Source organism: Cibotium barometz, chromosome 53 (genome assembly GCF_041138505.1).
Source record: "Cibotium barometz isolate CiBa-2024 chromosome 53, ASM4113850v1, whole genome shotgun sequence".
Lineage (NCBI taxonomy): Eukaryota > Viridiplantae > Streptophyta > Polypodiopsida > Cyatheales > Cibotiaceae > Cibotium > Cibotium barometz.
The window spans coordinates 3694186-3720686 of record NC_141098.1 but is presented as its reverse complement, the minus strand read 5'-3'; the positions used below and the strand labels follow the sequence as shown (position 1 = coordinate 3720686).

At 45.7% G+C, this 26501-nt stretch overlaps 2 protein-coding genes across 4 annotated transcripts; one reads left to right on the top strand and one right to left on the bottom strand.

The window, feature by feature from the left end:
- LOC147608193 (uncharacterized) lies at positions 1–26180 on the bottom strand. Of its 3 annotated transcripts, none has more exons than XM_086789224.1 (2): positions 26073–26180; positions 1–1649 (listed from the first exon to the last, which is right to left on the bottom strand). In XM_086789224.1, exon 2 carries the CDS (start codon positions 1642–1644, stop codon positions 277–279), a length of 1368 nt encoding a protein of 455 aa, XP_086645350.1. In that variant the 5' UTR covers positions 1645–1649; positions 26073–26180; the 3' UTR covers positions 1–276. The 3 variants fall into 3 exon arrangements, with proteins under 3 accessions (XP_086645350.1, XP_086645349.1, XP_086645351.1); XM_086789223.1 differs by lacking the exon at positions 26073–26180 and adding an exon at positions 25486–25839; XM_086789225.1 differs by lacking the exon at positions 26073–26180 and adding an exon at positions 24028–24050.
- Positions 11389–12830, top strand: LOC147608194 (uncharacterized). The gene is made up of 2 exons (XM_086789121.1): positions 11389–11710; positions 11887–12830. Exons 1-2 carry the CDS (start codon positions 11416–11418, stop codon positions 11898–11900), a joined length of 309 nt encoding a protein of 102 aa, XP_086645247.1. The 5' UTR covers positions 11389–11415; the 3' UTR covers positions 11901–12830.
- Positions 26181–26501: the final 321 nt, after the last annotated feature.

Here is a 26501-nt window from a genome sequence, read left to right as displayed (position 1 = left end):
TCCAGAATTGTAATGTCAATTAGGCCAGAGACCTGAGTTTCATTGCCATACTACAATTTCATGTGTCTGACACTGCTAAGACTGAAGTACAAACATACATGCGTGCATGCATGCCTGTGTGAGAGTGTGAGCGAGCGAGCGAGCATATTACACACATCCACAAATGAAAGGCCATCACCAAAAAGTCAATTTCCTAGTGTGAATCACTTGTTGCAAGCATCTAAAATTGTAATGCCACTTAGGCAAAGAACTGTGTTCCATTGCAAGGCACTGCTATTACTTGTTTATTTGTTTTTCTAACTTTTCCTGCTCAATTCTGCACTCCTCTAACATAAAACGCAGCTTCAGTGAAGTCAGCTTCAGTTCCTCTAAGCGCTGTTGCTGCCATTGTTCTTGAAGATTTCTAAAAGCTGCAGGCTTGTTGGCACCTTGAGACCTTGTCGCAGCTAAAAACTCATCCACAAAACTGTCCCATGAAACTGGGGTCTGCGTGTAGTCCAATGAAGGCATACACCTAGCACCCACCATCCAAGATGGTGGAGGAGCATGACTTCCTCCTGCTTCCCTGGCAGCATTATTGATCATGGTCAAGAACTTGGCTTGCATTTCTTCAAGTACTGCCTCACAACTCTTTTGTAGCTCTTTAAGGAGAGCTTGATGTTCAGCATGAAACACTTCAAAGGATCTTTGGGTGTCCCTTTCCATGGCATGAGTTCTTTGGGTGTCCCCTTCCACTGCATGTGTTCTCAAATCTGATGCTAAGTCTGCTGCAGGCTTCTCTATCTGCTCTTGAGAGCTTTCACCTGCAGCATTCTCTTCCTGCCCTTGAGAAGGATTTTGTTGTGAAGCATCCTCATGAATGCCAACAGCATCCCCGAATCTTCTCTCTAGTTTACCAGGTAGCAAGTCATGCTCTTCTTCTTCTAAATGTAGCCTTAAAGCTCCACGGTTTCCCCAAATTTGTTGGGACAAATTGTAGATTTTTTCCTTCTCAGCATTCTTGAAAGAATTGAGCTTCCCTTCACTTATTTTTTGATCTACAATTGAGTACCTCTCCTTTAGGCGCCTTGCTTTCTCGTACATCTGACTGCGCGTGAGATCACAATCCAACCTCTTTCCTACAGTTCCAGCTAGCTGCTCCCAATAGATTTTCTTCTTATCCACAGATTGGCCAGCATCCATACTTACTGATTTTGCCAGCTCAGAAAGAGCAATGATTTCTTGAGCTGAACTCCAGCTGAAAGTTTTTTTTGTGCCTGAATTCCCAGATGGTCTACTGTGCAAACTCATTTCTGACGTAGACTTGTGTGCAGCCACCTTGCCAGTCGAATGATTCGCTCCTCGTCTATTTTTACCCACCTTCAAAACTGAACCAGGGTCTGCCACATCTCTCTTCTGTGCCGAATCAGTTACTTCGAGTGCACCATTTTTTGAATGCCTGCCATTGGTTGGAGAAGGTGGTGTGATCATCACTTCTTTGCTATTTTTCAGATGACCTTTTTGCTTCTTGGTAGAAGTCTTAACATTATCGACCCTGCCTTTATCCTCTACAGTGTCCGACACCTCATCTCCGGCATGGATTTCCTGCTGCCTTTTTCTTTTCCCCATTTGTAACTGTTTCTTGGTTCTCAAAACTTGGTACATCAGCTCTGAAACATCCACAAGCACAAACACAGAATATTGCCAGCATATGTTATCAAAAAAATCATTCAAAGACACCAATGAGTCAAGCAGCTGTTAGCAGTTCCTTTTTATTTTTTTACCCATACACAAGATTCAGTTGATGAATAATTCCTTTTCTGACAACTTTTGGTTAGTCTCACATACAAAATACATAGCTTATGTCCCAAAGACCACCTCTCTCTCTCTCTCTCTCTCTCTCTCTCTCTCTCTCTCTCATACACACACACACACACACCAAGTCTCGGCTTTTTCTGGTATGCAAGATTGTCGGTAGCCGCCCTCAGAAAGCTTTTGCAAGCGAGCGTTATCGGTGGGCTTGCAAAGATCATAGACATTCATCCTCTGGGGCGTGGCTACTATCAGGTGGAGTTTGACTCGCCAACGGCGTCAGATCCAGTCATGCACCTGAGCCTCGTTGCACTGCATACGGCCTAGGCCTTCTTTGCACAGTGACAACATGGCTTCAACCCCGTGTCCGACCCTCTGGATGGCGTGTTGGGCTTCCCAGTGACAGTCTGCTTCCCAGGCCTTGGAAGGAATACCCTCCTCTTCTCCCGGTGATCGGTGGAGCCATAGGGAGAGTGATGAAATCCCCCCCCCCCCCTACTGCCTCGTCTCTTGCACAGGCGGCCAGGATTCCATCCCTTTGCATTTGTATTGCCTCACCAGAGACAGTTCCACATGTCATATCTATCCCATGCCTTCGGAACGACCCCATCATTCAGCGAGTGGAGTACTCAAGCCTCCCAGGCCAGTGTTTCATTTGTAGGCAGACGGGCCACCTCGCTAGAGCTTGCCCTCGGCGCCAGTCCAGGAGACCGCCTCCAGTGGTCCCCCCAAGTCTAGGAGACCACCTCGAGTGGTCCCCCCAGTCCCCGTTCAAATCCTCACCAGGGGGAAGAGGGGAAGAGAGAGAGGCAAGCTCTCAGGCAGCGGAGCACCAGTGGACGACCCTACTACCGGAGAGCGGCGCACGGTTGGCCCACGCCGAACCGCCAGCCGACTACCAGAGCTGAGCGTCGCACATGCTAAGCTGGTAGAGTACAGGAGGATTCGGTTCTGTTAGAAACTATAATCCACAGGCAGCCCCAAGATCCTGCGGCCCACCTCGGGACTTTGGCAGGAGAGCCCTCACCGGAGAAGTGGCGATGGTCATCTTTACCAGCTTTGAGAATCTATGGATCAAATGGCGAACGGAACTCGCCAGCTGCCTCCACTTCGGGTCGGGTGCTGCTGGAGGGCGGCGGGAGTGCTCTTGAGAGGCGGAGGGAGGGGGGAGTGTGGGCTCAGAGGAAGAGGACGGGGCAGAGGGGACCGCTGCAGGAAAAGTCGAAGGTGAGGATGGGGGAGGAGGCGGAGAAGGGGGAGCCAGAGGCGAAGGCGGAGGGGGGTGGGGATGGGGATGGGGATGGGGATGGGGATGGTGATGAGAAGGGACCGGCTGAGAGTGATCCATCGGAGAGGGAAACTGCTGGGAGGGCCTCGACGGGGGTTCAATGGGGCCAGCTGGCTTCACTGGAAAGTGAGAACTGGAGGAGAAATCTCGGGGGGAAGCGGTCGCCAAATCGGAGGGGCCAGATGGATCCTCTAGGGGGGCCATCATCGACGGGTGGGTGCTGTGATAAATGCTCGCTCCAGACCTCCTATGCCAAAGAGTGGCGCGATGATCTTTTCTTTTACTTTAAGTGCAATCCCGGAGACGGAGTGGGACTCGGAGTCCTCCAAGGGCAGGAAGTCAAATAATGGACAGCCACCTAAAAAGGACCAAAACCAAGAAAAAAATGGTCCAAAGGCTGAAAATAAGTCTACCAAGAAGCGCCCCTTTCAAGTGAGAGACTATGGTCTCACTCCAGACTATTTTTGTACAGGATCATGTTGAAGAAAATAATGTGCATGTAAACACTCTTGGCCTGACTCACCTCCCAACCTTGACAGCCGTGGGCAAGCCCACATGTCTTGGCTGTCCCCACCGAGCCACGAGCTGAGCTAACTAGTTGGACGTACCGACCAATCTCTACCTCGTGACGTCCCATACCGCCACAAAGCTACCCTCGTGGGCCTCGAGACTGCTGCCGGCCTTGGCTGCATAAAGCAGGTACACGTCTGCACTAGATCCAGGCTCCTGACCATAGAGCTCTAAGACTCTATGAACTATTGACTAACCTTGGCCACCCTTTTATAGGCTCTTGGCCGGTCACCGGGCGTCCACACTTGGGTGCCCGCCCATCCATACCTGGGTGCCCGCCCGTTAGTCTATCCCTAGCCCAGCTCGCCAATCAGCCTACCTAGCTCCAAGCTTCCCCAAACCTCGAAGCTAGTCTTGTGTGCGTGTAGCACACGGTAGATACACACTGTGCACGACATACTCCCCTTCCTTTAAGAGCTCACTCCTGAGCTCACTAAAAACCCAAGGTTAATCCCTCTGAAGGATAGTCAATGTCTCCCATGTAGCGTCCTCCTCAACACGATCCTTCCACTTGATCTTGTATTCCGTGAGAAGTGTATTATGCAATCCTCTTTCACAAAATCCAAGGATCTTTTCCGGTTCGTGTGGAACAAATGTCATGTCCTCGACATCTATGATTTCTTGAGGAGTAACTAACTGGTCTGTTCCACCCAGTACTTCCTTAAATCTACTGACATGAAATACGGGATGAACTTTCACATGAGAAGGCAAATCCAGTTCATATGCGACTGAACCAATCCGTCGTGTAATACGAATTGGTCCAGAGTATCTAGAGGATAATTTCGGAGATCGACCTGTCCGTAAAGTCTCGGAATCTTTCGGAACTCACAAAGACACGCGAGACTCTATGAACTATTAATTAACCTTGGCCACCCTTTTATAGGCTCTTGCCCGGTCACCGAGCGTCCACACTTGGGCGCCCACCCGTTAGTCTATTCCTAGCCCAACTCGCCAATCAGCCTGCCTAGCTCCAAGCTTCCCCAAACCTCGAAGAGCTAGTCTTGTGTGCGTGTAGCACACGGTAGATACACATTGTGCACATAACATATGGGTGAACGATGTCTATTAGAATAAAATCTATCTATGTCTTGAGCACTTCTAATAGATTCCCTCGCAACTTGTAACATTTCTTGCATATCTTGCAGAAAATTACGTGCTGCATCATGCTAAAGTCTTGAAAATCCCACTATAACAGGTGATCTAGGTTGAAAACCATACATAAGCATAAAAGGACTAAAACTTGTACTCGTATGCTTAGTTCTACTATATGCAAATTCTAACATAGGAAGATAATCCTCCATGAACTCTGTCTTTTGAAGACATATACACGAAGCATATCCTCCAAAATCTGATTAACTCTTTCAGTCTGGCCATCAGATTGAGGATGCTTTGAGGAACTTAAATTCAAAGTTGTTTCCAACTTCTCAAAAACAAGCCTCGAAAAGTCACTTGTGAACTTAGAGTCCCTATCACTGACTATGTCTTGCGGTACCCGTACAATCTAAACAATTGCTCGATGAACTGCCTTGCTAATTGCATAGCTGTAATGGTCTTCCGGATCGGTAAAAATCTAGCCATTTTTGTCAAGCAATCCACCACAACCCAAATAGAATCGTGGCCTTGACGTGTTCTTGGCAACCCAGTATTAAAATCCATGGAAATACTTTCCCATTTGTTAACTGGGATTTGCAAAGGATACAACAGCCCAGCCTGTCTAAAGCGTTCAGCTTTATTTGCTTGACAAACTTGACACTTGAGGACAATCTTCTACATACTCATTCATCTTAGGCCAATAAAAAGTGTGTTTCACTAAAGCTAATTTCCTGTGTACCCCAGGGTGTCGAGCAGAAGGGGCATCGTGACACTCCTTAAGAATCTAGGACCTAATGTCCGAGATCTGTGGTACACAAATTTTATTATTACGGAATAGTAAACCATTCCGAATCATCTACTGGCCTCCTGCAGCCTGAATGATAGGTTGCTCAGTCATGGAGTCTTGGTCAATCAATGAGCTCCTGTCCTGGATCTTCTACCAAAATGGACCAAAATAACAATCAGTCTTACAAAGCCCTCTCAATGACTGAAATAAGTCAGTAGAAATCTCCATGAATGACAAAGTATTCACCTCTCTAATTCGACTAAGCGCATCTGCGACACTATTCATAGACCCCTTTCGATAACGGATTTCAAAATCAAAATCTTGCATTAACTCAGTCCATCACACCTGGTAAGAATAGGGAAAAAATAGAGAAAAATATGGAGAGTGGGGAAAAATGAGAAAACACCTAAATCGGGCGGGCACGCCCACAACAGAGGCCCTGATGTAAATATACATACAAGAGATGACTGCTAACAATGGAGTGGCCTGCAAAACACGCAAAGCCAAAGGAAGCATTCCCTAAGGGTAGGTACGCATACCCAGTCACTGAGCCCTCAGATCAATTCCAAAGGCCTAGCAACAAGCATGACCAGTTCCGGTAGGCGACCCGGTGCTGTGTCAAGGTTAAGGGAAAGCAGGCATGGGGACAGCAGTGAATAGATGCTCAATTCTCCATCAAAGACTTGGAAGTGGAGATCAGGAGTGAAGGTGTTCAAACAAAAATATCGGTCAGTTAAAGTCAAAATCAATAGAAGTCAAAGTCAGTAAGCAGTAGCAGTTCAAGGTTAGTCCAAGGAGGACGTATGACAAAGTGCCCATCCCGTCATCAAGTTTAGCAGAAGGGAATGTCACGTGGACGCCTGTGCCAAGGCTTAATCTTCAACATGAACATTCTTAATCCCTAATTAGTTAGTAGTCACGTAGCATCAGAGTCAACATCAACATCTTCATCAGCATCATTAGTAGAACTATCAATATCAGCATCAGAAGCATCATCATCAACATCAACATTGGCAACATTAGCAGCCTCATTATCTTCCTCATAAACCTCATGGAGAGTATGGATGCCCAGTCTGCAGTCAGCAAAGCAGTCGGCTGCCAATGGAGCATCCCACCAGCCAGTCAACTAGTCCCGAGGAAGTCGGGTAGCAGTTTGGACAAGGTCTCAAGATAGTGCAGCATTTAATGAAGAGAAAAGGCATTTATTCCTTGTCTTTTGCTGGCCGACCAACACTCCACACTCATATATAAGCATAATTCATAAATCAGCATGGATAATTCAGTAGTTGATCATTTCATTCATCTCTAGCATCAATAGACTCATGTAGACGAGGCCTAGGTCACCCCTATGGGGCTGACCATATCCCTACATCAAGTACAAGCATGAAGTTACCTTTTTGTACCATAGTAATACAAGAAAACACTGACACCTAATCTCTCTCCTTTGTCTTAATCTTGTGTTAATTAGCATCAATGTTCTTAATCATGCTTAGGACTATGGAAGAGTACAACAAGGCTTCCGCGCATGCAACATATGTGGCATGTGACGGGTGGTAAGTATTGGGAATTAGCACTAATTTATAAGTGTGTGTACACACTTCATTAAGTTTTGGGCGACCAAAACTCACTTATAAGTTATGACCAGCCCCGTGTTCGCACACACTGATGTCCCGAGGTGGACAAAATCCAATGCCCACCGCCGAGACCTTATTCCCTTTGTACAAAGGGAGCAACCAGCCATGTGTCCATTCTAGCTTGCAACACAAGGCACTTGTCCTCTCTACTTGACACCTAGAGTGGACAACTCGCCATCTCTCTCTTCCCTCTAGAAGTAGGTGCCCCCTTCATGAGGCCTCTTTCGCTGTATTTTTTACACTTTCTCCTTCCCCACTCAATATCCAAACTTGCTAGTGTGTTTTCCAAGCTTCCAAGAGTATTTCAAAGTGGTGTTCACTCTCCCACACACTCCCAATGACTGAAATTCAGTAAAACAATTCTTATTTTTTGCTGTAATTTCTAGTCTTTTTGCTGAAAACCCTAATTTCAGCTTTCCTTTCTTAAGTTAAACCATAGGGGAAGCTTTCCCAAGGTTCTCTTCATCCCAGTCACAGGGGACGCACGGGATGGGACCTTGGGACGCCGTTTCGGGATGCGGCAGCAATGGGGACAGACGGACGTCTCCCCTTGAGGCATCCCTCACAAGGGATGGGGGGATGGGGACGGCTACGAGCTGGGACGGTGTGGGGGACGGCAGATCGCCGTTGTGCTCTCCGACCGTCGGTTCTGTGACCGTTTTTCTGGCCGTTTGGGAACGCCGTCTCCTCTTGCCTTGGCCCTTGGCCCTTGCCTCTTCTCTTGAGTCTTGCCTCTCTTCTCTTGCCTATCTAGTATCTATATAAGAACAAGCACACACACACACCTTCAAGCCTTCAAGGAAGTTCAAGTCTCTTGAGTCTTTGCTCATTGCTCAAGCTTCAAGCGGCAAGCCACACTCTAGTCTCTCTCAACTTCCAAGCCTCTCACACAAGGCTCAAGCCTCAAGCACTCTAGTCTCTACTCTCTACTATCTAGTCTCTCTCCCTCAAGCCTCTTCCAACTTCCAAGCCTCTAGGCTCTCACACAAGCACTCTAGTCTCTAGGCTCTCACACAAGCACTCTAGTCTCTAGTCTCTCTCCCTCAAACCTCTCTCCCTCTCTCTTCCTCTCTCAAGCCATCTTCAGCCATGGCATCCTCCTCACATGTCGGGACTTCTCGTAGAAGGATGACCGGATGGACATGGTGGGAGGAGGTTAACTACACCCCATCCACTCATGGAGGCGGTTCTCGGCCATGGACATGCAAGCTTTGCCCATACCAGTGAACCGGTGGCGCCGACAAACTGCGAGCCCACCTCTTGCATGAGGGCATGAGGTGCGGTTTTGCACGAATGTCACACCCAAAAAGAGACGAGAACTTCTCAACAAGCTTGCCGTCTACGAGGCGGTCGAAGCGGCAAGAAGGACACCACGAGTGGCCGTGGATCCCGTGACGATGGGGAGAGGAACTCAAGCCTCTACGATGAAGTCATGTGGTGGATCGGAATCATGCACGCCATCACCTTCACCATCGAGTCGAAATGTTGCTCCATCCATGACGCCGGCACCCTCCATCTCCACGGCCTCTCAACCCTTGTACGGCCCATGGCAACAATCTACACTTGGGGGAGAATTGGAACCCCAAGTTGAAGGAGGAGGTGGATATGGCGGTGGCCCGCTTCTTCTTCCACGACCACATTGCCTTTCAAGCGGCTAGGTAAGTGCGATAGATCATTGCCAATTCATCATTCATGTTTTCATCATACTAGCACCCTTCTCATTAGTAAATTGCTTTCTTAAATAGGTCGGAATACTTCAAGGTCATGGTTAAAAAGATTGGGGAGTATGGCTCAACCTATATGTCCCCCTCATCCGAGAGCCTGCACACTACATTGCTCGAGAAGGAGAAGTGCTTTGTAGAGCAAGCGGCTGACAACACAACGCAGCAATGGGAGAGGAACGGAGTCTCCCTCATTGTGGATGGATGGAGCGACACCCGCAAGTATTCATGGCGTGGTTGCATATTCCCCCGAAGAGATGTACTTCATCTCATCTCATGATGCATCTGGCATCGGGAAGAGTGTGGATGTGCTTGCAACCTCCTCAAGGGCATTGTCATGTGCACAGTGTGTATCTACCGTGTGCTACACGCACGCAAGACTAGCTTCGAGGTTTGGGGAAGCTTGGAGCTAGGCAGGCTGATTGACGAGCTGCGTTAGGGATAAACTAACGGGCGGGCACCCAAGTATGGACGGGCGGGCACCCAAGTGTGGACGCCCGATGACCGGCCAAGAGCCTATAAAAGGGTGGCCAAGGTTAGTTATTGGGATATAGAGAGTCTCGCGAGTTTGTGAGAGCTCTATGGTCTTGGAGCCTGGATCTAGTGCAGATGTGCACCTGCTTTACGTAGCCGAGGCCGGCAGCAATCTCGAGGCCCGCGAGGGTAGCTTCATGGCGGTATGGGACGTCGCGAGGAGGAGATTGGTCAGTACGTCAACCTAGTTAGCTCAGCTCGTGGCTCGGTGGGGACAGTCAAGACAGTGGGCTTGCCCACGGCTGTCATGGTTGGGAGGTGAGTCACGCCTGCATCCCCTTGTTGTTTATTCGTTTGTTTGCAGGATTCGAGTCTCGTACCAGGAACGATCACGAGGAGATCCGGTGGGGATTTGACAGTGGTATCAGAGCATACCTCGTGAACGAGCAAGTCGGTAGGTAGAGAAGATGAGGTCGAAGAAAGGTATGTGTTCAAAAAAGCTTGCTGTTTTTCTGTGCATTCTGTTGTTTTCAGATTCACTATGTGTTTTTTTTCATCAAAGAAACCCATGTTGATGGGGATGGTAGTCTAAGTAGGGTCGGTTTGCTTTGCAAGAAGTAGGTAAAGATTCGTTTGTGCAGTCGCATGAAACGTTGAGAGAAAACAGGAAAAAAAAAAGCAGGTTTGCTTTTAACGTGAGAAAGAGAGCACGCGTGTGAGAGGTGGTGTTAGCATTTGGCTATTGGAGGCTGGCGGGCGCAGGCGTTGGGCTACCGGCGGTTACATGCGGCCAGGCCTGCGAAGCCAGGCCAGGCAAGCGCCCAGGCCAAGCCAGGCAGGCGCCCAGGCCAAGCCAGGCAGGCGCCCAGGCCCACGCCGCCGTGTGGCCAGGCCTACGCGAGGCTGGCGCAGGCAGCACCGGCAGTTCAGGTGGCGAAAGCTTCAGCATGGTGACGTCTGCAGACAGCATGCCAGCAGCGCTAAATCCAGGAGGGATGAGAAAAAAAAAACAAAGAAAGCCTTCACCGATTTGAGGCGCTTTTTTTTTTTTTAAGTTTTAAACCCCCCCCCCCCTCCAAGGTTAAAGGTGTTTTATTTATTTTTTTAAGAAAATTGAATATATATATCCATATATATATATATATATATAAACACACAAAAGCAAAAGCTCAAGAAGCTTTTGGGGCTAGCTATATAAACCCCTTAAGTGGGCTTCTTGCCACACATCTCTCAAGTTTTCAAGCTCTCAAGCTCTCAAGTTCCCTCGCACTTTTATTGTGCAAAGATCGAATTCTCTCCCCTTACCCTCTTCACGATGTCGACCCAAGAATCAGAGTTGGAGCCCCTTGTTGAACACGAAGGCTTGCCAGCTACGAAAGATACCGATGCTGATCTTTTTGACGATTATGTGTCAAAATCAGATTTCCAAGAGTTCAAAGTAGCTCTCGAAGCTTCTTCGTCGGAACGTCAGGCACAAATCGCAGCCCAGATGCAAGCTTTGCAAAACTCCATCGCTCTTTTGACCACTACCCTCTCTACTCTATCGGGTATGGATACCTTGGCTTCTGCTTTGGGCCCCAACATTACTCCAGAACCGTTCAGGGGCGAGCAAAAGCAGCGCACCAAGGAGATCGTGGACACTTGGCTACATAAGTGGCAAGTTCACTTTCAGTTTCATCCATATGATGATGGGAAAAAGATCCAGTTAGCAGCAGGTTTCCTGTCCGGCAAAGCTTTGCTTTGGTGGAAGGAACTCAACCCTAAGCAAACAACTTGGGCACAATTCGAAGACGTCTTCAAGAATTCCTCAAGAAAGAGGATGATTATGATGTTGTTGCCCGGTTTTCAGCTTTGACCATGACCTCGCAGCACCTCACTTATGAGGTCTACCTCCAGAAGTTTAGGGACTTGCAGATGAAAGCTACAAAGATGGATCCCACTACTCTTTTGGGGTTCTTCGTAGCTGGTTTACCAGACTCATACCGTTTACATGTTAAAAATAACAAATGCAAAATATTGGACGAGGCCATTCATTCAGTTCGTATCTATGATGATACAATGGTCTCTTCCAAGTCGAAACCCGTTACCGAGCAGGGAAACAAGCATAAACGAAAGTTCTCCGCACCTATGGCTAACACGACTGAAGGCAAGTCTTCGGACCAACCTTCGAAGAATTCCAGTTCGACACCAGCAAAGAAAAAACGACTCCTTAGGGCTTTAAAGCTCAAGAAGGAAGGACGTTGTTTTATCTGCGAAGAAAAAGGACACATGCGTAACGAGTGCCCAAAGCAAAAGGGTGCAAAGACAAACGCAGGACCCAAGCCAAAGGCAGCTAACCAGTTGTCTTTGACAGGTTCGTCAATTATTGTACTTTCTCGCCCTAGCACTTGTTCTGATTGTCTGTTCAATTCTAAAGTATTTGGCTTGCATGATCTTCTCCGCGTTTATGGAGAAGTGAATGGCCATAAGATTCACATTCTTCTAGACCCTGGCAGCTCACACAACTTTGTTAACTATAAACTTGTGCAGAAATTGAGTCTTGATACGACACCCAGCAATCATACCTATGAGGTACGCTTACCTGCGGGAAGGCAAGTATGGGATCGAAAGGTGGAGATGCTTCCAATCCAGATTCAAGACTACAAAGATACTCTGGAATGCTATGTAATGCACCTAGAAAATGTAGACTTGTTATTAGGGATTGAGTGGTTTAAGACTCTTCAAGTCCAGATAGATTGGTCTAGTCATATTTTTTCTTTTCAGCATAGGGACACCCAGTATAGTATTTTAGGTGATTGTATTCATCCCTCTCAGGGACCTCTTGTAAATACAATTGATTTTGGAAATATAATGGATTCTTCTTTGTATACCGCTTTCTATTGTGTATTGATTCCACTTTCTTCATTTCTCATACCTTCTATGGATGTCAATGAATTAAGTGTGTTTGAAAGCAAAGAATTACAGGAGATACTTGATTCGTTTCAAGACGTATTTCCTAAGGAACTGCCATCGGGTTTATCACCTGAACGGACAGTAGATCATCGTATTGACTTGATCCCTGGTGCTCATCCTGTCAGTATTCCACCTTATAGGATGAGCCAAGCTGAGGAAGATGAGTTGGCTAAACAACTCGAAGATTATTTGAGAATGGGCCAGATCCGTCCAAGTAAATCACCTTGGGGTGCACCTGTGTTGCTTAGGAGAAAGAAGGACAATACCTGGAGAATGTGTATAGATTACAAGAGATTGAACAAGCTGACAATTAAGAACCGTTATCCTCTCCCTAGATCAGAGGACCTGATTAACCGGTTAGCAGGAGCGAAATATTTCACGAAGATCGATTTACGTACTGGCTATCACCAGATACGTATTCATGAAAGGCATGTCGAAAGAACCGCCTTTTGGACTAGGTATGGCCATTACGAGTTTCTCGTATTACCTTTTGGGTTAACCAATGCTCCAGCCACTTTCCAGCAAATGATGAACGATCTTTTTTGTGAACATTTTGGGAAATTTATGGTGTTCCTGGATGATATTTTGATATATAGTCGTACTCTTGAGGATCATGTTAGACACCTCACAATTGTCTTATCTATTTTAAGACAGAATCGACTATATGCTAACTTAAGTAAATGTGAGTTTTTTTTGATCGACATCATTTACTTGGGACACAAGATCACTCGAGATGGATTGAGCATTGACTATGACCGAGTTCACAAGGTTCTGGACTCGCCTATACCGCGAACAGTGAAACAACTTCGTTCTTTTCTCGGTTTTGTAGTTTTTCTTCGAAAATCTGTGCGGGAGTACTCTCAGCTCACACTACCGACCGACTTATTGAAAGGTCATGGACGTAAGTCAAATCAGCCTATCACTTGGAATAACGATTTGGATATGGCCTTCAGACTTTTGAAAGTTTGTTCTGGAGAGGGTTGTTTGACAACATGGGTACAACTCTCAAGTTTTCATCGTCATTTCATCCACAGACAGATTGTCAGTCAGAAGAGGCTAACTCTACAGTGCTGGATCTTCTCAAGTGTTATGTGTCAGAGCACAAGCAACAATGGAAAAAGTATCTTCCTTTGGTGGAGTTTGCATATAACAACACTGTACATACCTCGACAGGCAAGGCGCCTTTTGAGATTGTGGAAGGAGAGAAGAAGGTACCACCCATTTTGCATACAAAGGATAAGATCTTTGAGGCTGATCAGTATGTGGAAAGTTTGGATGAAGCTTATCGGAGAGTTAAGTTGGCCCTCCAGAAAACTCAGCAGAAGCAAAAGAAAGCCGCAAACCGTCACAGACGTGATTTACAGTTTGCATTGGGTGATTGGGTTCTTTTGCGCTTTGAAAAGGCTAGACTCAAGAAGATGAAGGGTAAAGAGCGCTTATTCCCTAAGTTGAGCATGCGTTATTATGGGCCTTTTCAGGTTTTGGAAAAGATTGGTGAGGTAACCTATCGTTTGAAGTTACCAGATCACTGGAGGATTCACAATGCTTTTCACGTGAGTCTCCTTAGACCTTTCCGTGGGGATGTGCCTGAGGATGTATCAGATGAGGCTCAGCCGGAAGTTGAGGAACTTGATGAGGTTCTGATTCCAGAGCAGATACTGGCACATAAAGAAAGGAAGGCACGAGGTAAAGTTTCCCGTCGCTATCTTGTGAAGTTCAAGAACTACTCACCGATGGATGCGAAGTGGATGGAGGAAGGTGACTTAACAGATTCACCTCAGGTTTTGCAGCTTTATCTCGATGCCTTTGAGTTAGAGCCGACTCTTATTGTGGCTCATTCAAGTTCAGCAGAGCATGGGTCAGGAGCATTACCTGATGCTCAAGAGGGGGGCAGCACCTCCACTCCCTTGATACAGACAGGCTCAGATGACATCTAGAGGTCGCTTGGTGCAGTTGGATTAATCAAGAATAATTATAGAGAGAAGAAACCTTATGTCTTGGAGTTGATCACTTCTCAAAAAGACCATAGACAGTCCATGGGTTCCCAAGAAACTGAGCAGCTGCTTCATCTCTCCCTCTGCACCAGCTGCACTTTGCCTGTTGTTGATAGCTCCACTGTAATGGCCCTGGCCCCTAGCCATAGCCATTAATGCCCAACAAAGTCTCACCCGAAGGTACTGAGGCTGACAGTACATCTGTTTATGGGACTTCTATGATATATGTGTACTAGTCACATGAGATTTTGTGGATATGTATGGTTCACAGTGGTATACAACTTGGACTATTACTATGCCATTGGTTTGCAGTGAATGATGTTACATGTGCATGGCTTAGAGAGATTGGGACGCTGATCTTGCCATATTGTATATTTCACTTTGGATATTTGGTTGTATCACCAGAATGCAATCGAGGACGCTTGCCATTTTTCAAGAGGGGGGTATGTCATGGCCCTGTGAAAATGGAACAGCACAAGTGTGGGCATGGTGGTTGCAGAGTCAAAATATTGAATGATTCACATGGGGGGTGCTCGGACAGAGTTAATGATGTGTGGACATCCCTAGGTGTGAAGGGGGGAACTAGAACATTAAACTTTTAATGTTTATTAAAGTTGCCCCTAGGCCTTAGTGGCCCCTAGGGACTTTTAAAGTTTGGGGCCCTAGGATTATTATGGAGAGGGGGCCACTCCACTTTTGGAGTGTGTGCTTCTCTCTCCTCTCTCTCTCTCTTCTTTTTGAAAAAAAGAGTCGTGGAGCATACTTGCTTGCTCTAATGCTTGGAAAAGCAAGAAGAGGAGGAGTCGACTGAGAAGGTGTGCTGCTGCTGATTTCTATGTGCAAACCAGCCGTACAGCACTGTACGGACAGGCTGCTGCAGGTACATGCTCTGGTACAGGCGGCGCACAGGAACTGCTGCGTGTACATCTGCTGCTGCAGGCGGCTATAGCAGGCGACTGTCTTCACAGGAGGCTGCTGGTTCAGGTACAGGCCGTACAGCACTGTACGACTGCCGTACAGTGTACGGACAGTTCAGGTACAGCAGTACTGCTGCTGGCGGCGCTGGACAGGACAGATCTGGCTGCGCAGGTACAGGCGTGTACAAGTGCTGGCTGCAGGCGGCGTTTGCAAGGATAGCTTCTGACGCGTATCCCGAGGCAGTACAGACCGGTACAGGGCTGTTTTTCAGGACTGCACAATCAAGTACAGCATAGAGTTGGATGCAAGGAGGAGGGTACAGACAAGTACATGCACATATGTGAAGCAGGGTTGTGGAAACAAGTGCCTGCAAGTACAGATTGGTACCGTTATCTTCTCCAGTGCAAATACACGGGCTGATTTTGGTAAGCTCCGCATCTGTTCATCTATCTCTCTTTCTACTGCTTGATGTCTGTTGCAGATTTGATCTATCTGGCCCCTTGTGAGAGGAGGAGTATGGCAGATTGACAAGGGTTGAGACAGAGGTTGGACAGTACATGTATGTATGAGCTGAGATGTTGAATCATGTGCTTGAGTTATGCCAGATGTATGCTCATGGCTGCCCTGCTTAGTGGTCTTGGCTGATCAGAGGGAGGCACAGTGTGTTATTTTGAGACACAGATCTGTGTGCGTGGATCCTCTGTGCTAAGAGGGATTGTGGGCCGTCAGATTGGACATACAAGTGTAATCTCTTGGCTGATTTTTGTTGTACTCAGCCATTCATATTTTTGGAATTGAATAAAGAAATACCGCAAGGGGCGCCAAGCTTTGGGGCCAATAGGTGTCGCCTTGTTTTCAGATTTGGGCACTCTAGCCCCAATCTTTTCTGTTTTCATATCTAGACTACAAGTGGACGGGTGACTGCTAGTCTACCGCACTCTGGTTTCTATCAGAGGCCGGTTTCAAAGGGTCCATGAATAGTGTTGCAGATGCGCTTAGTCGAATTAGAGAGGTGAATTCTTTGTCGTTCACCGAGATTTCTACTGACTTATTTCAGTCATTGAGAGGGCTTTGCAGGATTGATAGTTATTTTGGTCCATTTTGGCAGAAGATCCAGGACGGGAGCTCATTGATTGACCAAGACTCAATGACTGAGCAGTCTACCATTTAGGCTGCAGGAGGCCAGTGGATGATTCGGAATGGTTTACTATTCCGTAATGACAAAATTTGTGTACTCAGATCCCGAACATTAGGTCCCAAATTCTTAAGGAGTGTCACGACGCCCCTTCTACTGGACACCCTGGGGTACACAGGACACTATCGTTAGTGAAACACACTTTTTATTGGCCAAAGATGAAAGGGTATGTAGAAGATTATGTTCTCAAGTGTCAAATTTGTTGCATCCTTTGCAAATCCCAGGTAATAAATGGGAAAGTATTTCCATGGATTTTATTACCGGGTTGCCAAGAACACATCAAGGCCACGACTCTATTTGGGTTGTGGTAGATCGCTTGACAAAAATGGCTAGATTTTTACCGACCCGGAAGACTATTACAGCTACGCAATTAGCACGGCAGTTTATCGAGCAATTGTTTAGACTGTACGGGTTACCGCAGGACATAGTCAATGATAGGGACTCTAAGTTTACGAGTGATTTTTGGAAACTTGTTTTTGAGAAGTTGGAAACAACTTTGAATTTGAGTTCCTCTGATCATCCTTAATCTGATGGCCAGACTGAAAGAGTGAATCAGATTTTGGAGGATATGCTTCGAGTATATGTATCCAAAAGACAGAGTTCATGGGAGGATTATCTTCCTATGTTAGAATTTGCATATAACAGTACTAAGCATACGAGTACAAGTTTTAGTCCTTTCATGCTTGTGTATGGTTTTATATGAATTGGATTTGTCTTCTCATGTGAAAGTTCATCCTGTATTTCATGTCAGTAGACTTAAGGAAGTACTCGGTGGAACAGATCAGTTAGTTACTCCTCAAGAAATTATAGATGTCGAGGACATGACATTTGTTCCGCACGAACCTGAAAAGATTCTTGGATTTCGTGAAAGAAGATTGCATAATACGCTTATCACGGAATACAAGATCAAGTGGAAGGATCGTGTTGAGGAGGACGCTACATGGGAGACATTGACTACTCTTTAGAGAGATTACCCTGGCTTTTTAGTGAGCTCAGGAGTGAGCTCTTAGAGGAAGGGGAGTATGTCATGTGCACAATGTGTATCTACCGTGTGCTACACGCACGCAAGACTAGCTTCAAGGTTTGGGGAAGCCTGGAGCTAGGCAGCAGGCTGATTGACGAGCTGAGTTAGGGATAAACTAACGGGCCGGCACCCAAGTATGGACGGGCGGACGTCCAAGTGTGGACGCTCGATGACCGGCCAAGAGCCTATAAAAGGGTGGCCAAGGTTAGTTATTGGGATATATAGAGTCTCGCGAGTTTGTGAGAGCTCTATGGTCTTGCAGCCTGGATCTAGTGCAGACGTGCACCTGCTTTATGCAGGCGAGGCCGGCAGCAATCTCGAGGCCCGCGAGGGTAGCTTCGTAGCGGTATGGGACGTCGCGAGGAGGAGATTGGTCGGTACGTCAACCTAGTTAGCTCAGCTCGTGGCTCGGTGGGGACAGTCAAGACAGTGGGCTTGCCCACGGCTGTCATGCTTGGGAGGTGAGTCAGGCCTGCACCCCCTTGTTGTTTATTCGTTTGTTTGCAGGATTCGAGTCTCATACCAGGAACGATCACGAGGAGATCCGGTGGGGATTTGACAGGCATAGGGGCATTGCCATGGATCAACCCGCTCATTGAGGAGGCCAACACCATGGTCTCCTTTGTTCTCAACCACCACCGACTTCGGTATGAGTTCAACAAGAGATCCTCTCTCTCTCTCTCTCCTCAAATATTCCAACACCCGTTTTGCCTACAACTTCCTCATGTTGGGATTGTAGCGGTGCTTTGAGAGGGCTTTTCCTTAGCGACGAGTTTGTCAACATGCAAGAGTCCCGTACAAACACTCGCCGAGAGTGTAGGTTACGGGCGGATGACGCCTCTTGGTGGGAGAGTGTGAAGACCACGAATGCTATGGTGAGGCCCATAGTCCACCTATAGAGGATTGTAGACGCTATGCAACCATGCATAGGCAAGGTCTACGAGGCCATGGATCGCATGATAGAGAAGTTGAAAGACTTCATGGTCCACCTATTGAGGATTGTAGACGCTATGCAACCATGCAGAGGCAAGGTCTACGAGGCCATGGATCGCATGATAGAGAAGTTGAAAGACTTCGTGCCTAACGAAGACAAATACGAGAAGATCCATGCCTTGTGTCTAGGAAGGTGGAATCCCTACTACTGTCCATTCCATTGCAGCAGCTTATGTGGTGGACCCAGAATTCCAAGGCAACAAGCAAGAGAGCGATCAGGAGGTGAGCGCTGGGTGGAGGATCATCTTGGACCGTCTTGTGCCTGATGCATCGGTTAGGCGCAAGATTAGGGACCAGCTTTCCATGTACAGCTCATTTCATGGCTCCTATGGCTGTCATGATGCACAGATCAACCACTCCAAAGTTGGTGCCGCTCTATGGTGGGAGGACTTTGATTCGGATAGACCAAAGCTACAGCAGAGCTGGCCATTCGCATACTTAGCCAGGCCGTCAGCTCCTCTTGCTTGGAGCAACTTTGGAGCACCTACAACCACATTACCTCTAGGAAGAGGAATCGACTTGGGATAGAGCGTGCCAATGACCTTGTCTTCGTCAGCGCGAACTTGCGAATGCTCTGCAAGAGCGTGACCAAGAAGAAAGATCCCTTCACCGAGTAGGAGATGAGTCAACAAGAAGAGCAACAAGAGGATGAGGTGCAGCAGCAACATGCCAGTGAGGATGAGAGTGAGAATGAGCTTGATGTTCCTTTGGCACAAGCTACCCATGACCATGAGGCGAGCACTTCACGTGGATGATCATTCATGGATCATGATTCATGGGCCTTACTACTTAGCTCTAGGCTTTAGCACTTTTTGTCATTTGAGTCCTTCCATGTATTGTGCCTCCTTAAGGCTTAATCTTGACTCTTGAGTCATGACTTATTTTGTATCTACTTAATTATAAATACAATCAACTGTCAACGCCTTCACTCTTTGATCGGCGTATTTTGTTAATATGACTCAAAAACTTATCATTTTAGTGTAAATTTGTGCTCATTTTGAAGTACTTCCAAAGTAGAATAAGTGTAGAGTAGAAAAACTTTAAAAAAAAAGTATTTTTTAAGTGTCGTTCCCTCCCCCATCCCCATTCCCTACGTATGGTCATCCCCCGTCCCGTTCCCATTACCGTCCTCCGTCCCTTGTGACTATGCTTCATCCTATTGAAGACTTTTGTCGAGAAGAATCACGACAAATCGAAGATTTCAACACTCCAAACGCTTCCATCGCGAAGACTTCCACTATCATCGACTCTACTTGCAATTGGTAAGCTTTGATGCTTAAATATGGAGGCAAGTAGCAGGAGGGAGGAACCAAACACCATGATTACATACCTTGTGTAGTGTTCTCTTGTCCTACGTACTCTCTTGCAGATTGTTGCTACCATGTGTTGGTGGAACAATAGAGAACAGATGGTAGGGAACATGGACACTTGAGAGAGTAGTGTGAGTTACAAGTCTACACCGACAACCACATTGTTTGCATTACTGTATTCATATGCATTGGTATGGAAATCTGGTCCGAAATGCCCATAGATATGTAAGTTGACTCCATGATTGGAACTGAACAATGCAATAGATTAAAAGCTAGAATCCCCCTTCACCATATATATGCATGAAATTACTCAAGAATTCCCCAAACCCATAAGCTTTTGCATAATGATAATAACGGGGCCTAGACTTGATCCTAGGTTTTCTAGTTTTGCTTTTGGGTTTTAATGATTTTTTGATATAATCTTCATTAGATGATTCAGCATCCGAATGCATGACTACAAAGAGATATTCAACTCAATATGCATATTAGAATGTCATCTCAATAGATAATTATATGGTGATTAGTGGAGATGATTAATTAAAGAGAAAAAAGAAAAAAACTGCCCCCAAATATAGAGTGAGCTTTGAGCAATTGAATGAGGCTCTTCCCAAATGAGAAACATAAAATGCTTTAAACCAAGTGAGAACCAAGGTATTGGCTCTAATCTCAGCACTCAAACATGCCAAGATGTTGCTTCAATCTCTGTAAATCTGCTCTGCAACACAGCATATACTGTCACTGAGAAATTAGTTCAAACAGCAGCTACAGTGGACCATTGCTCATGAAAATCAACAAGGAGGAGCTTCATAGCATCAATGTAATGCTCATAAGAGGAATTTGTAAACCATGCTTTGTAGGGCTTCAATTTTACCAATTTCGCAGCGCAGAGGCGGGCTGCTGCAGGGAGAAATACGCCGCGTATGCTTCGTGGGAGCTCCAATGGAGCTAGGTGTAGAAAGCGCCGGATGTTAGCTCTCTTTTGAATCAAAAAGTGTGAGATTTGGTGGAGTATAGAGCTCACATGAGGCAAAAAACCAGCAGGGGGTGCAGTGAAGCTTTAATGGAAAGCTTGAAAAAAATGAAAAATTGATCAATGTGGTTAATTTCTATGCCTAGGGGTAATCATGGCTCTGATACCATGTTGGGAATAGCATAATGAGAGATGATAAAAGCTTAATGAGTTCATGGAGTGATGAAAGAGCTATGGTGGTTCAAGATAACCCATGATGGTCACATGAACAAAAAGTGATTAACTAGTACTTAATCCAAGATTAAGAGAGCATAATGACAGCACAATAAGGGGCATTACATAGCATATAAAATTCGTGTTTTTCTCATTAGGAAGGCCACCATTTTATAGCCAAGTTGTACATGGTTGAGTGACATCACTGCTTACATATTATCAAAGGCATCCAAGGCCATCTCCCCCCACATGGCTCCCTAGAATATAGCCTCCAGAGCATCTAATGAAACTCGCCTATCTCAAGTGGGGGTTTACCCTTCATTCACCTGGATTCCCTTCATATTACATGGTCCTTTTACATTTTATTGAGTGCTTTAACCTTAGACAAAAATTCCAACATATTTCCAATATGGCTTGTTAGAAAAAGTGATCTATGTCATATCATAGACAAGGTCAAAGGGATGTGGATGAATGTGGTGAAGGCTAGGAGTTATCCCACATGCAAAGGCAAAGCCCATATGGTACTTGGACCTATATAAAGGGTCACTTCAATGGAATGAAATACATGCACATTTCCACATCTCAAGTCTCTATATGCCTTCCAAGCTAATTAATCTTGGAGCCTAATTGTACTTGAGTCCATTTCACTTGTTTTCACATTCTCATCATGTTTAGCTTAGCATTTGATCCACCATGATTTCTTACATGGTATCAGAGCATAGGTTAGAATATGATTAATGGTGTGATTAGAATAATGCGATTTTTCTCTCTTGCAAGTAATTAGGGTTTTCTTATTCTTGTTCAAGAGTGTTCACTTCTTTGTATGAAGATTAGATTAGGAAGGGATATTAGTGTGTCTCTCTTCTTTGTTTGCCATTCTCTATGCTAATTTTTTAGATTTAGTGAAAGAGAGAGAGAGTGCTATCTTTCTACAAGGGAGAGAAGGAGATTAGGTTTAGAGCTGCCAATTGCTACTGAGGAAATATTAGGTCGCTCGCTTATGCTTGGAGTGAAGCGGGTGGAGAGAGTTCTGCCTATAGGCACAACACTAACTGTGATAGGTGAGGCAGAATAACATTTCTTTAAAAAAAAAAAATGAGTCTCGATCATGGATTCAAGATTCAGCATTGATGCTTGCAAAATGAGCAAGGAAGTGCCTTGGTGCTTCGTATGAAGCTTTGGAAGTGGCAAGCTCAAATCTCTGATGGAATTAGTTTGCATGGAGAGAGTACGAAGTGCTGAGAAGAAAGCGATGCTTGAGCTGTCTGCAGAGTAGCGAAGCCGTAAGGAATAAAAAAACAAAGAAAAATCAAGATTTTGGGAGTCTGTTCAAGGCACAGCAGGTGAAAGCAAAAGGTCGGAAGCAAGGCGGCCAGCAGTTGGAGGGTAGCAATTGTGCCGTCCATAATCACAGCAATCAGCTCAACAAACACAACTAGAAGAGGCGACGACATCAGTGCCAGCACACAGTAGATGCCCAACAGCACCTCGGCCAATAAACTTGGCAACCCTCGGGCAGCTCTCTCCAAGCTCGGCGTCAGCCCCTGTGAGACGAACCAGATCCAAAATTAGCGGACGGAATCACGGACCGAGCAGTGGCAGAAATTTGGCCGTTTCTTTTTTCAAGATTCTCTTTATTTTTTTGAGACTAAGGTTTAAAAAACCTTAAAATAATTTAAGAGGTTGTTCTTATGGCACTTAAGGAAGAATGTTATTATACCTCTTTTTTGGAAAATTCTATGCATTATGAAGATGCCTCAAGGATGGGCATGCACGCACAGTCTATGTGCAATGTCAGGACGGAGAAGATGCTATGCAAAAATAAAGATGCAGATGAAGACGCAAAAATGAATGAAGACAAAGACGAAGATATCGATGAAGATGAACAAGATGCTGTCTATGTCATGGCTCACATGTCATAATGACGAATGAATTATGCCCTCTCTTACCCAAATGTTTATGTATGGACACCTCTAACCACCGATGATGTAGGTTATGTGTTTCTATGATGCTCACAATATCTCTCAGTAGGCCATGTAGCCCTCAAGGGGGGATTGATGGGGAGTTGGGTCTCCATGACCAACAAATGATGATGATGATGCCCATGGATATGATAATGATGATGCTATGATGATGATGGGGTATGGGAGAGGAATGTTTTCATGTAGGAATGTTTGTCATGTCATTTTCTTTTCGCAATGTAGAAGCTATGCTCCCTATGAGCGATGCTAATTTCTTTTATGTACTGTAGAGCTATACTCCTTATGAGTTAAGCTTTTTCTTTCATGTAATGTTAGAAGCAAGGAAGGGCATTATGATATGCCATGATCAAGGAAGGGTGTTAGAAAAAGTGATCTATGTCATATCATAGACAAGGTCAAAGGGATGTGGATGAATGTGGTGAAGGCTAGGAGTTATCCCACATGCAAAGGCAAAGCCCATATGGTACTTGGACCTATATAAAGGGTCACTTCAATGGAATGAAATACATGCACATTTCCACATCTCAAGTCTCTATATGCCTTCCAAGCTAATTAATCTTGGAGCCTAATTGTACTTGAGTCCATTTCACTTGTTTTCACATTCTCATCATGTTTAGCTTAGCATTTGATCCACCATGATTTCTTACAGTTTCAAATCATGATAGTAAGTTCAAGGAGAGCACTATTCGAGAACTTTGAGATAGTGTAGTATCTCTCAAATGTTTTTCATCACAGTCAGATAATTAAATCAATTAATGTTTGATGTGCTCAAAGGCTATGTTCATGAGATCAACAGAGCTGGTGGGAAGAGAATTTCACATTGGTCCACGCCACTCTCATCAACTACAAGCTACACACTATATATGGTAGCTTTTGGTAGACACATAATATCTTCAGCTACTCATACTTCCGGTTGGAATGTAGCTTGATTCACATAAAGTTCTGCATAGGTATTAGAGTCAGTTAAACAGTGGATCACTCATGTGCATGCCAGCTATAAATACGACACATAACAGAGCAGTTAGTTCATGACCCACCCTATTCAAGATGTCACAAATTCAAACTTAAACCCTAGATGAAAAAAAAGAAGAGGAAATATGGGTGAGTTATTGACTATACATGAGCAGAGGTTGAAACATGTTGGGAATAAGTGCCATTATCACTCAGGAATTTTGGACCTTTTTCCATCACCTGGAGAGTCAACAACCTGAATACAGAGTCCATCACCCCAGTAGTCAACAACGTGAAGAAGTAGTTGGAAGTTGGAGTTATCACCTGGTTGGTCTATGCATACTAGGTATCATGTATCTCTACTCCACAAACAAGTTGGTTCCAACATAACTTAATTCACTAAGAAGCATAGTAACAGGAAATGGTCATTTCCTAACCTGGAAACGCCGAAACACAATTTCCCGAGAGTCATCGTTTCCGTTTTTGTTTCCGTGTCTCCATTTCTTAATCTCCAATAAAAATCACCCATTAATCGTCTAGTGCTTTCTTAGTGATTTTCTACAAATTTTGCTCACTATTTATTTCAAATTATGGTGGTGTACTCCTCAAACTTTTCCCTAGTTAATAATTTTCTCATTATTTTTATATTATGTATCATACATCCACCATGCAACCATGTAAAGGGTAGGCAAAAAGGGTTTCAAGGAACCATGATGAGCCCTCATAAACGGAGGATACGTGATTAGTGAGGTTAGGGTTTGCACATGGATAGACTATGTGCACACCTGTGTGGGGCTGATCAATGCCTAGAGGAAAAAGGCCTATAATAATGAGCGGGCCAGACACCAAAGAAAACCACAAAACCTGGGTGGGTCAAAGACAAGGCACAAAAGGGTCTTGCTACTAATTGTAGGAACGTCCAAGCAATGGGTCATACCATAGGCCAGGCTTACACCCGCATAGAAACTTACACCAAGACCACCTTGTGAACACCCTCTTATTTAGGGTCAAAAGATAAGGCCTTGGTGCCTATAAAAGCATGTACTTGGGTCCTTCATTCTAATATTATAAGTACAATTCAAGTTATGCTCTCTCTCTCTCTCTCTCTCTCTCTCTCTCTCTCTCTCTCTCTCTCTCTGCACTTGCATTTTGGGAAAATCGGCATAAAACCAGCAAGAGAACGTGAGGACAGATTTGGATAGGGTTTGAGGGCTGTTTGGGTAGCAAAACAGCAGCCCATGGCCAGGCAGGGCAGTCATGTAAAAGTGCCCTTAATAAGGGGCAAAACCTCAATTTTTGGGCCCACAACTGCTGGCCAAGCAGCCAAAGGGAAGAAGAAGGGCAGCCCGCCCGTGGGGAGGGGGGGGGGGGGGGGGGGGGCAGGGCACTTATCTAAACCCCTCATTCTACAGCACACTTCAGCCTCCGATGAAGCAAAACGCAGCCACATGTGTGAAGTGCAATTCAGTAGTAATTCAGTCCAAAGAAGCCGAAAGATCAAGTACCCATAGCAGCCCAGTAATTTCAGCAGTAAATTGCTCAAATATGACAGAAAGGGTACAGTTGATTGCTCAGGCCTCGGTTTGTTAATGCACAGAGAGCACAAGTAAGGGATGGAGCCACAACCTTGTACTTTCAGGGATGGAGGCGGTGTCCTCGCCATTGAGACCCAGCCACAACCTTGTACTTTCAGGGGTGGACGGGGGGGTGTCCTAGCTATTGAGGACCAGCTGTGTATCTGCTGTCTCTTCATTTCAGAGTGACTACCAGGACGGCTGCTTCACATGTCCTACCTGCGGATGATTGTCACAGTGGACAGATCTGAAGCTTTCTGGAGTGCCACCAGGACAGCTAAGGGCTATACAAGTATGGAGGGCAGCTTTTCTGTGCGTCTGGAACCCCAGGCCTTCCTGAATGGAGGCAGTGATGTGATCTTTGCATTAGAGGACAGAATTGTGGGGTCTGCTACCATGCGTGTGAAGACTAAGGTATAAACATCAATGAGGTTCATGCATAATGGTACGGATGGAGTATGCCTTTGTGTCACAGTTATGAACAACTAAGGGCATGCACCCATGCCTTTGGCCCCATGCCTTTGGCCCCATCTAAGGAGGCATCGTCACTATCTCAGTAGACTACTCTTAAACTGTTCAGAAACCTTGAGCAAAGTGAGCAAGACTTTCTGTAAAATCTGTAAATGTCAAGAAAGATACCTTGCAAGTGAATTAGGCCTGTAAAACTTCAGAAATTGTGCAATCATGAAGCGTCTCTCTCTCTCTCTCTCTCTCTCTCTCTCTCTCTCTCTCTCTCTCTCTCTCTCTCTCTCTCTGCGAGGGCCCTTATAAAGGCCATGATCCACCCGAGTTCAAGTCCCACCGTTGGTCGTATATGCCCTCGTGTTGCATTCTACCGACGTTAATACCTCTCTCTCCCATATATAGTGTATGTAATAAAAGAGGACCCTCGCAGATTGGCTAGTGCCAGGGCCCTTATAAAGGCCATGATCCACCCAAGTTCAAGTCCCACCGTTGGTTGTATATGCCCTCGTGTTGCATTTACCGACGTTTCTGTCTCTCACACACACACACAGAGAAAAACACAGAGAAATGAAAACACCTACCTGAACGTTACAGAGAATTAGG

Coding starts and splice junctions, on each gene's coding strand:
- LOC147608194 (XM_086789121.1), top strand. CDS start 11,416: ATGGTCTCTTCCAAGTCGAAACCCGTTACCGAGCAGGGAAACAAGCAT.
- LOC147608193 (XM_086789223.1), bottom strand. CDS start 25,612: ATGAAGAGACAGCAGATACACAGCTGGTCCTCAATAGCTAGGACACCC. Junction 1,650..25,485: donor TCCATCCCTGAAAGTACAAG/GTTGTGGCTCCA, acceptor TGGATGTTTCAG/AGCTGATGTACCAAGTTTTG.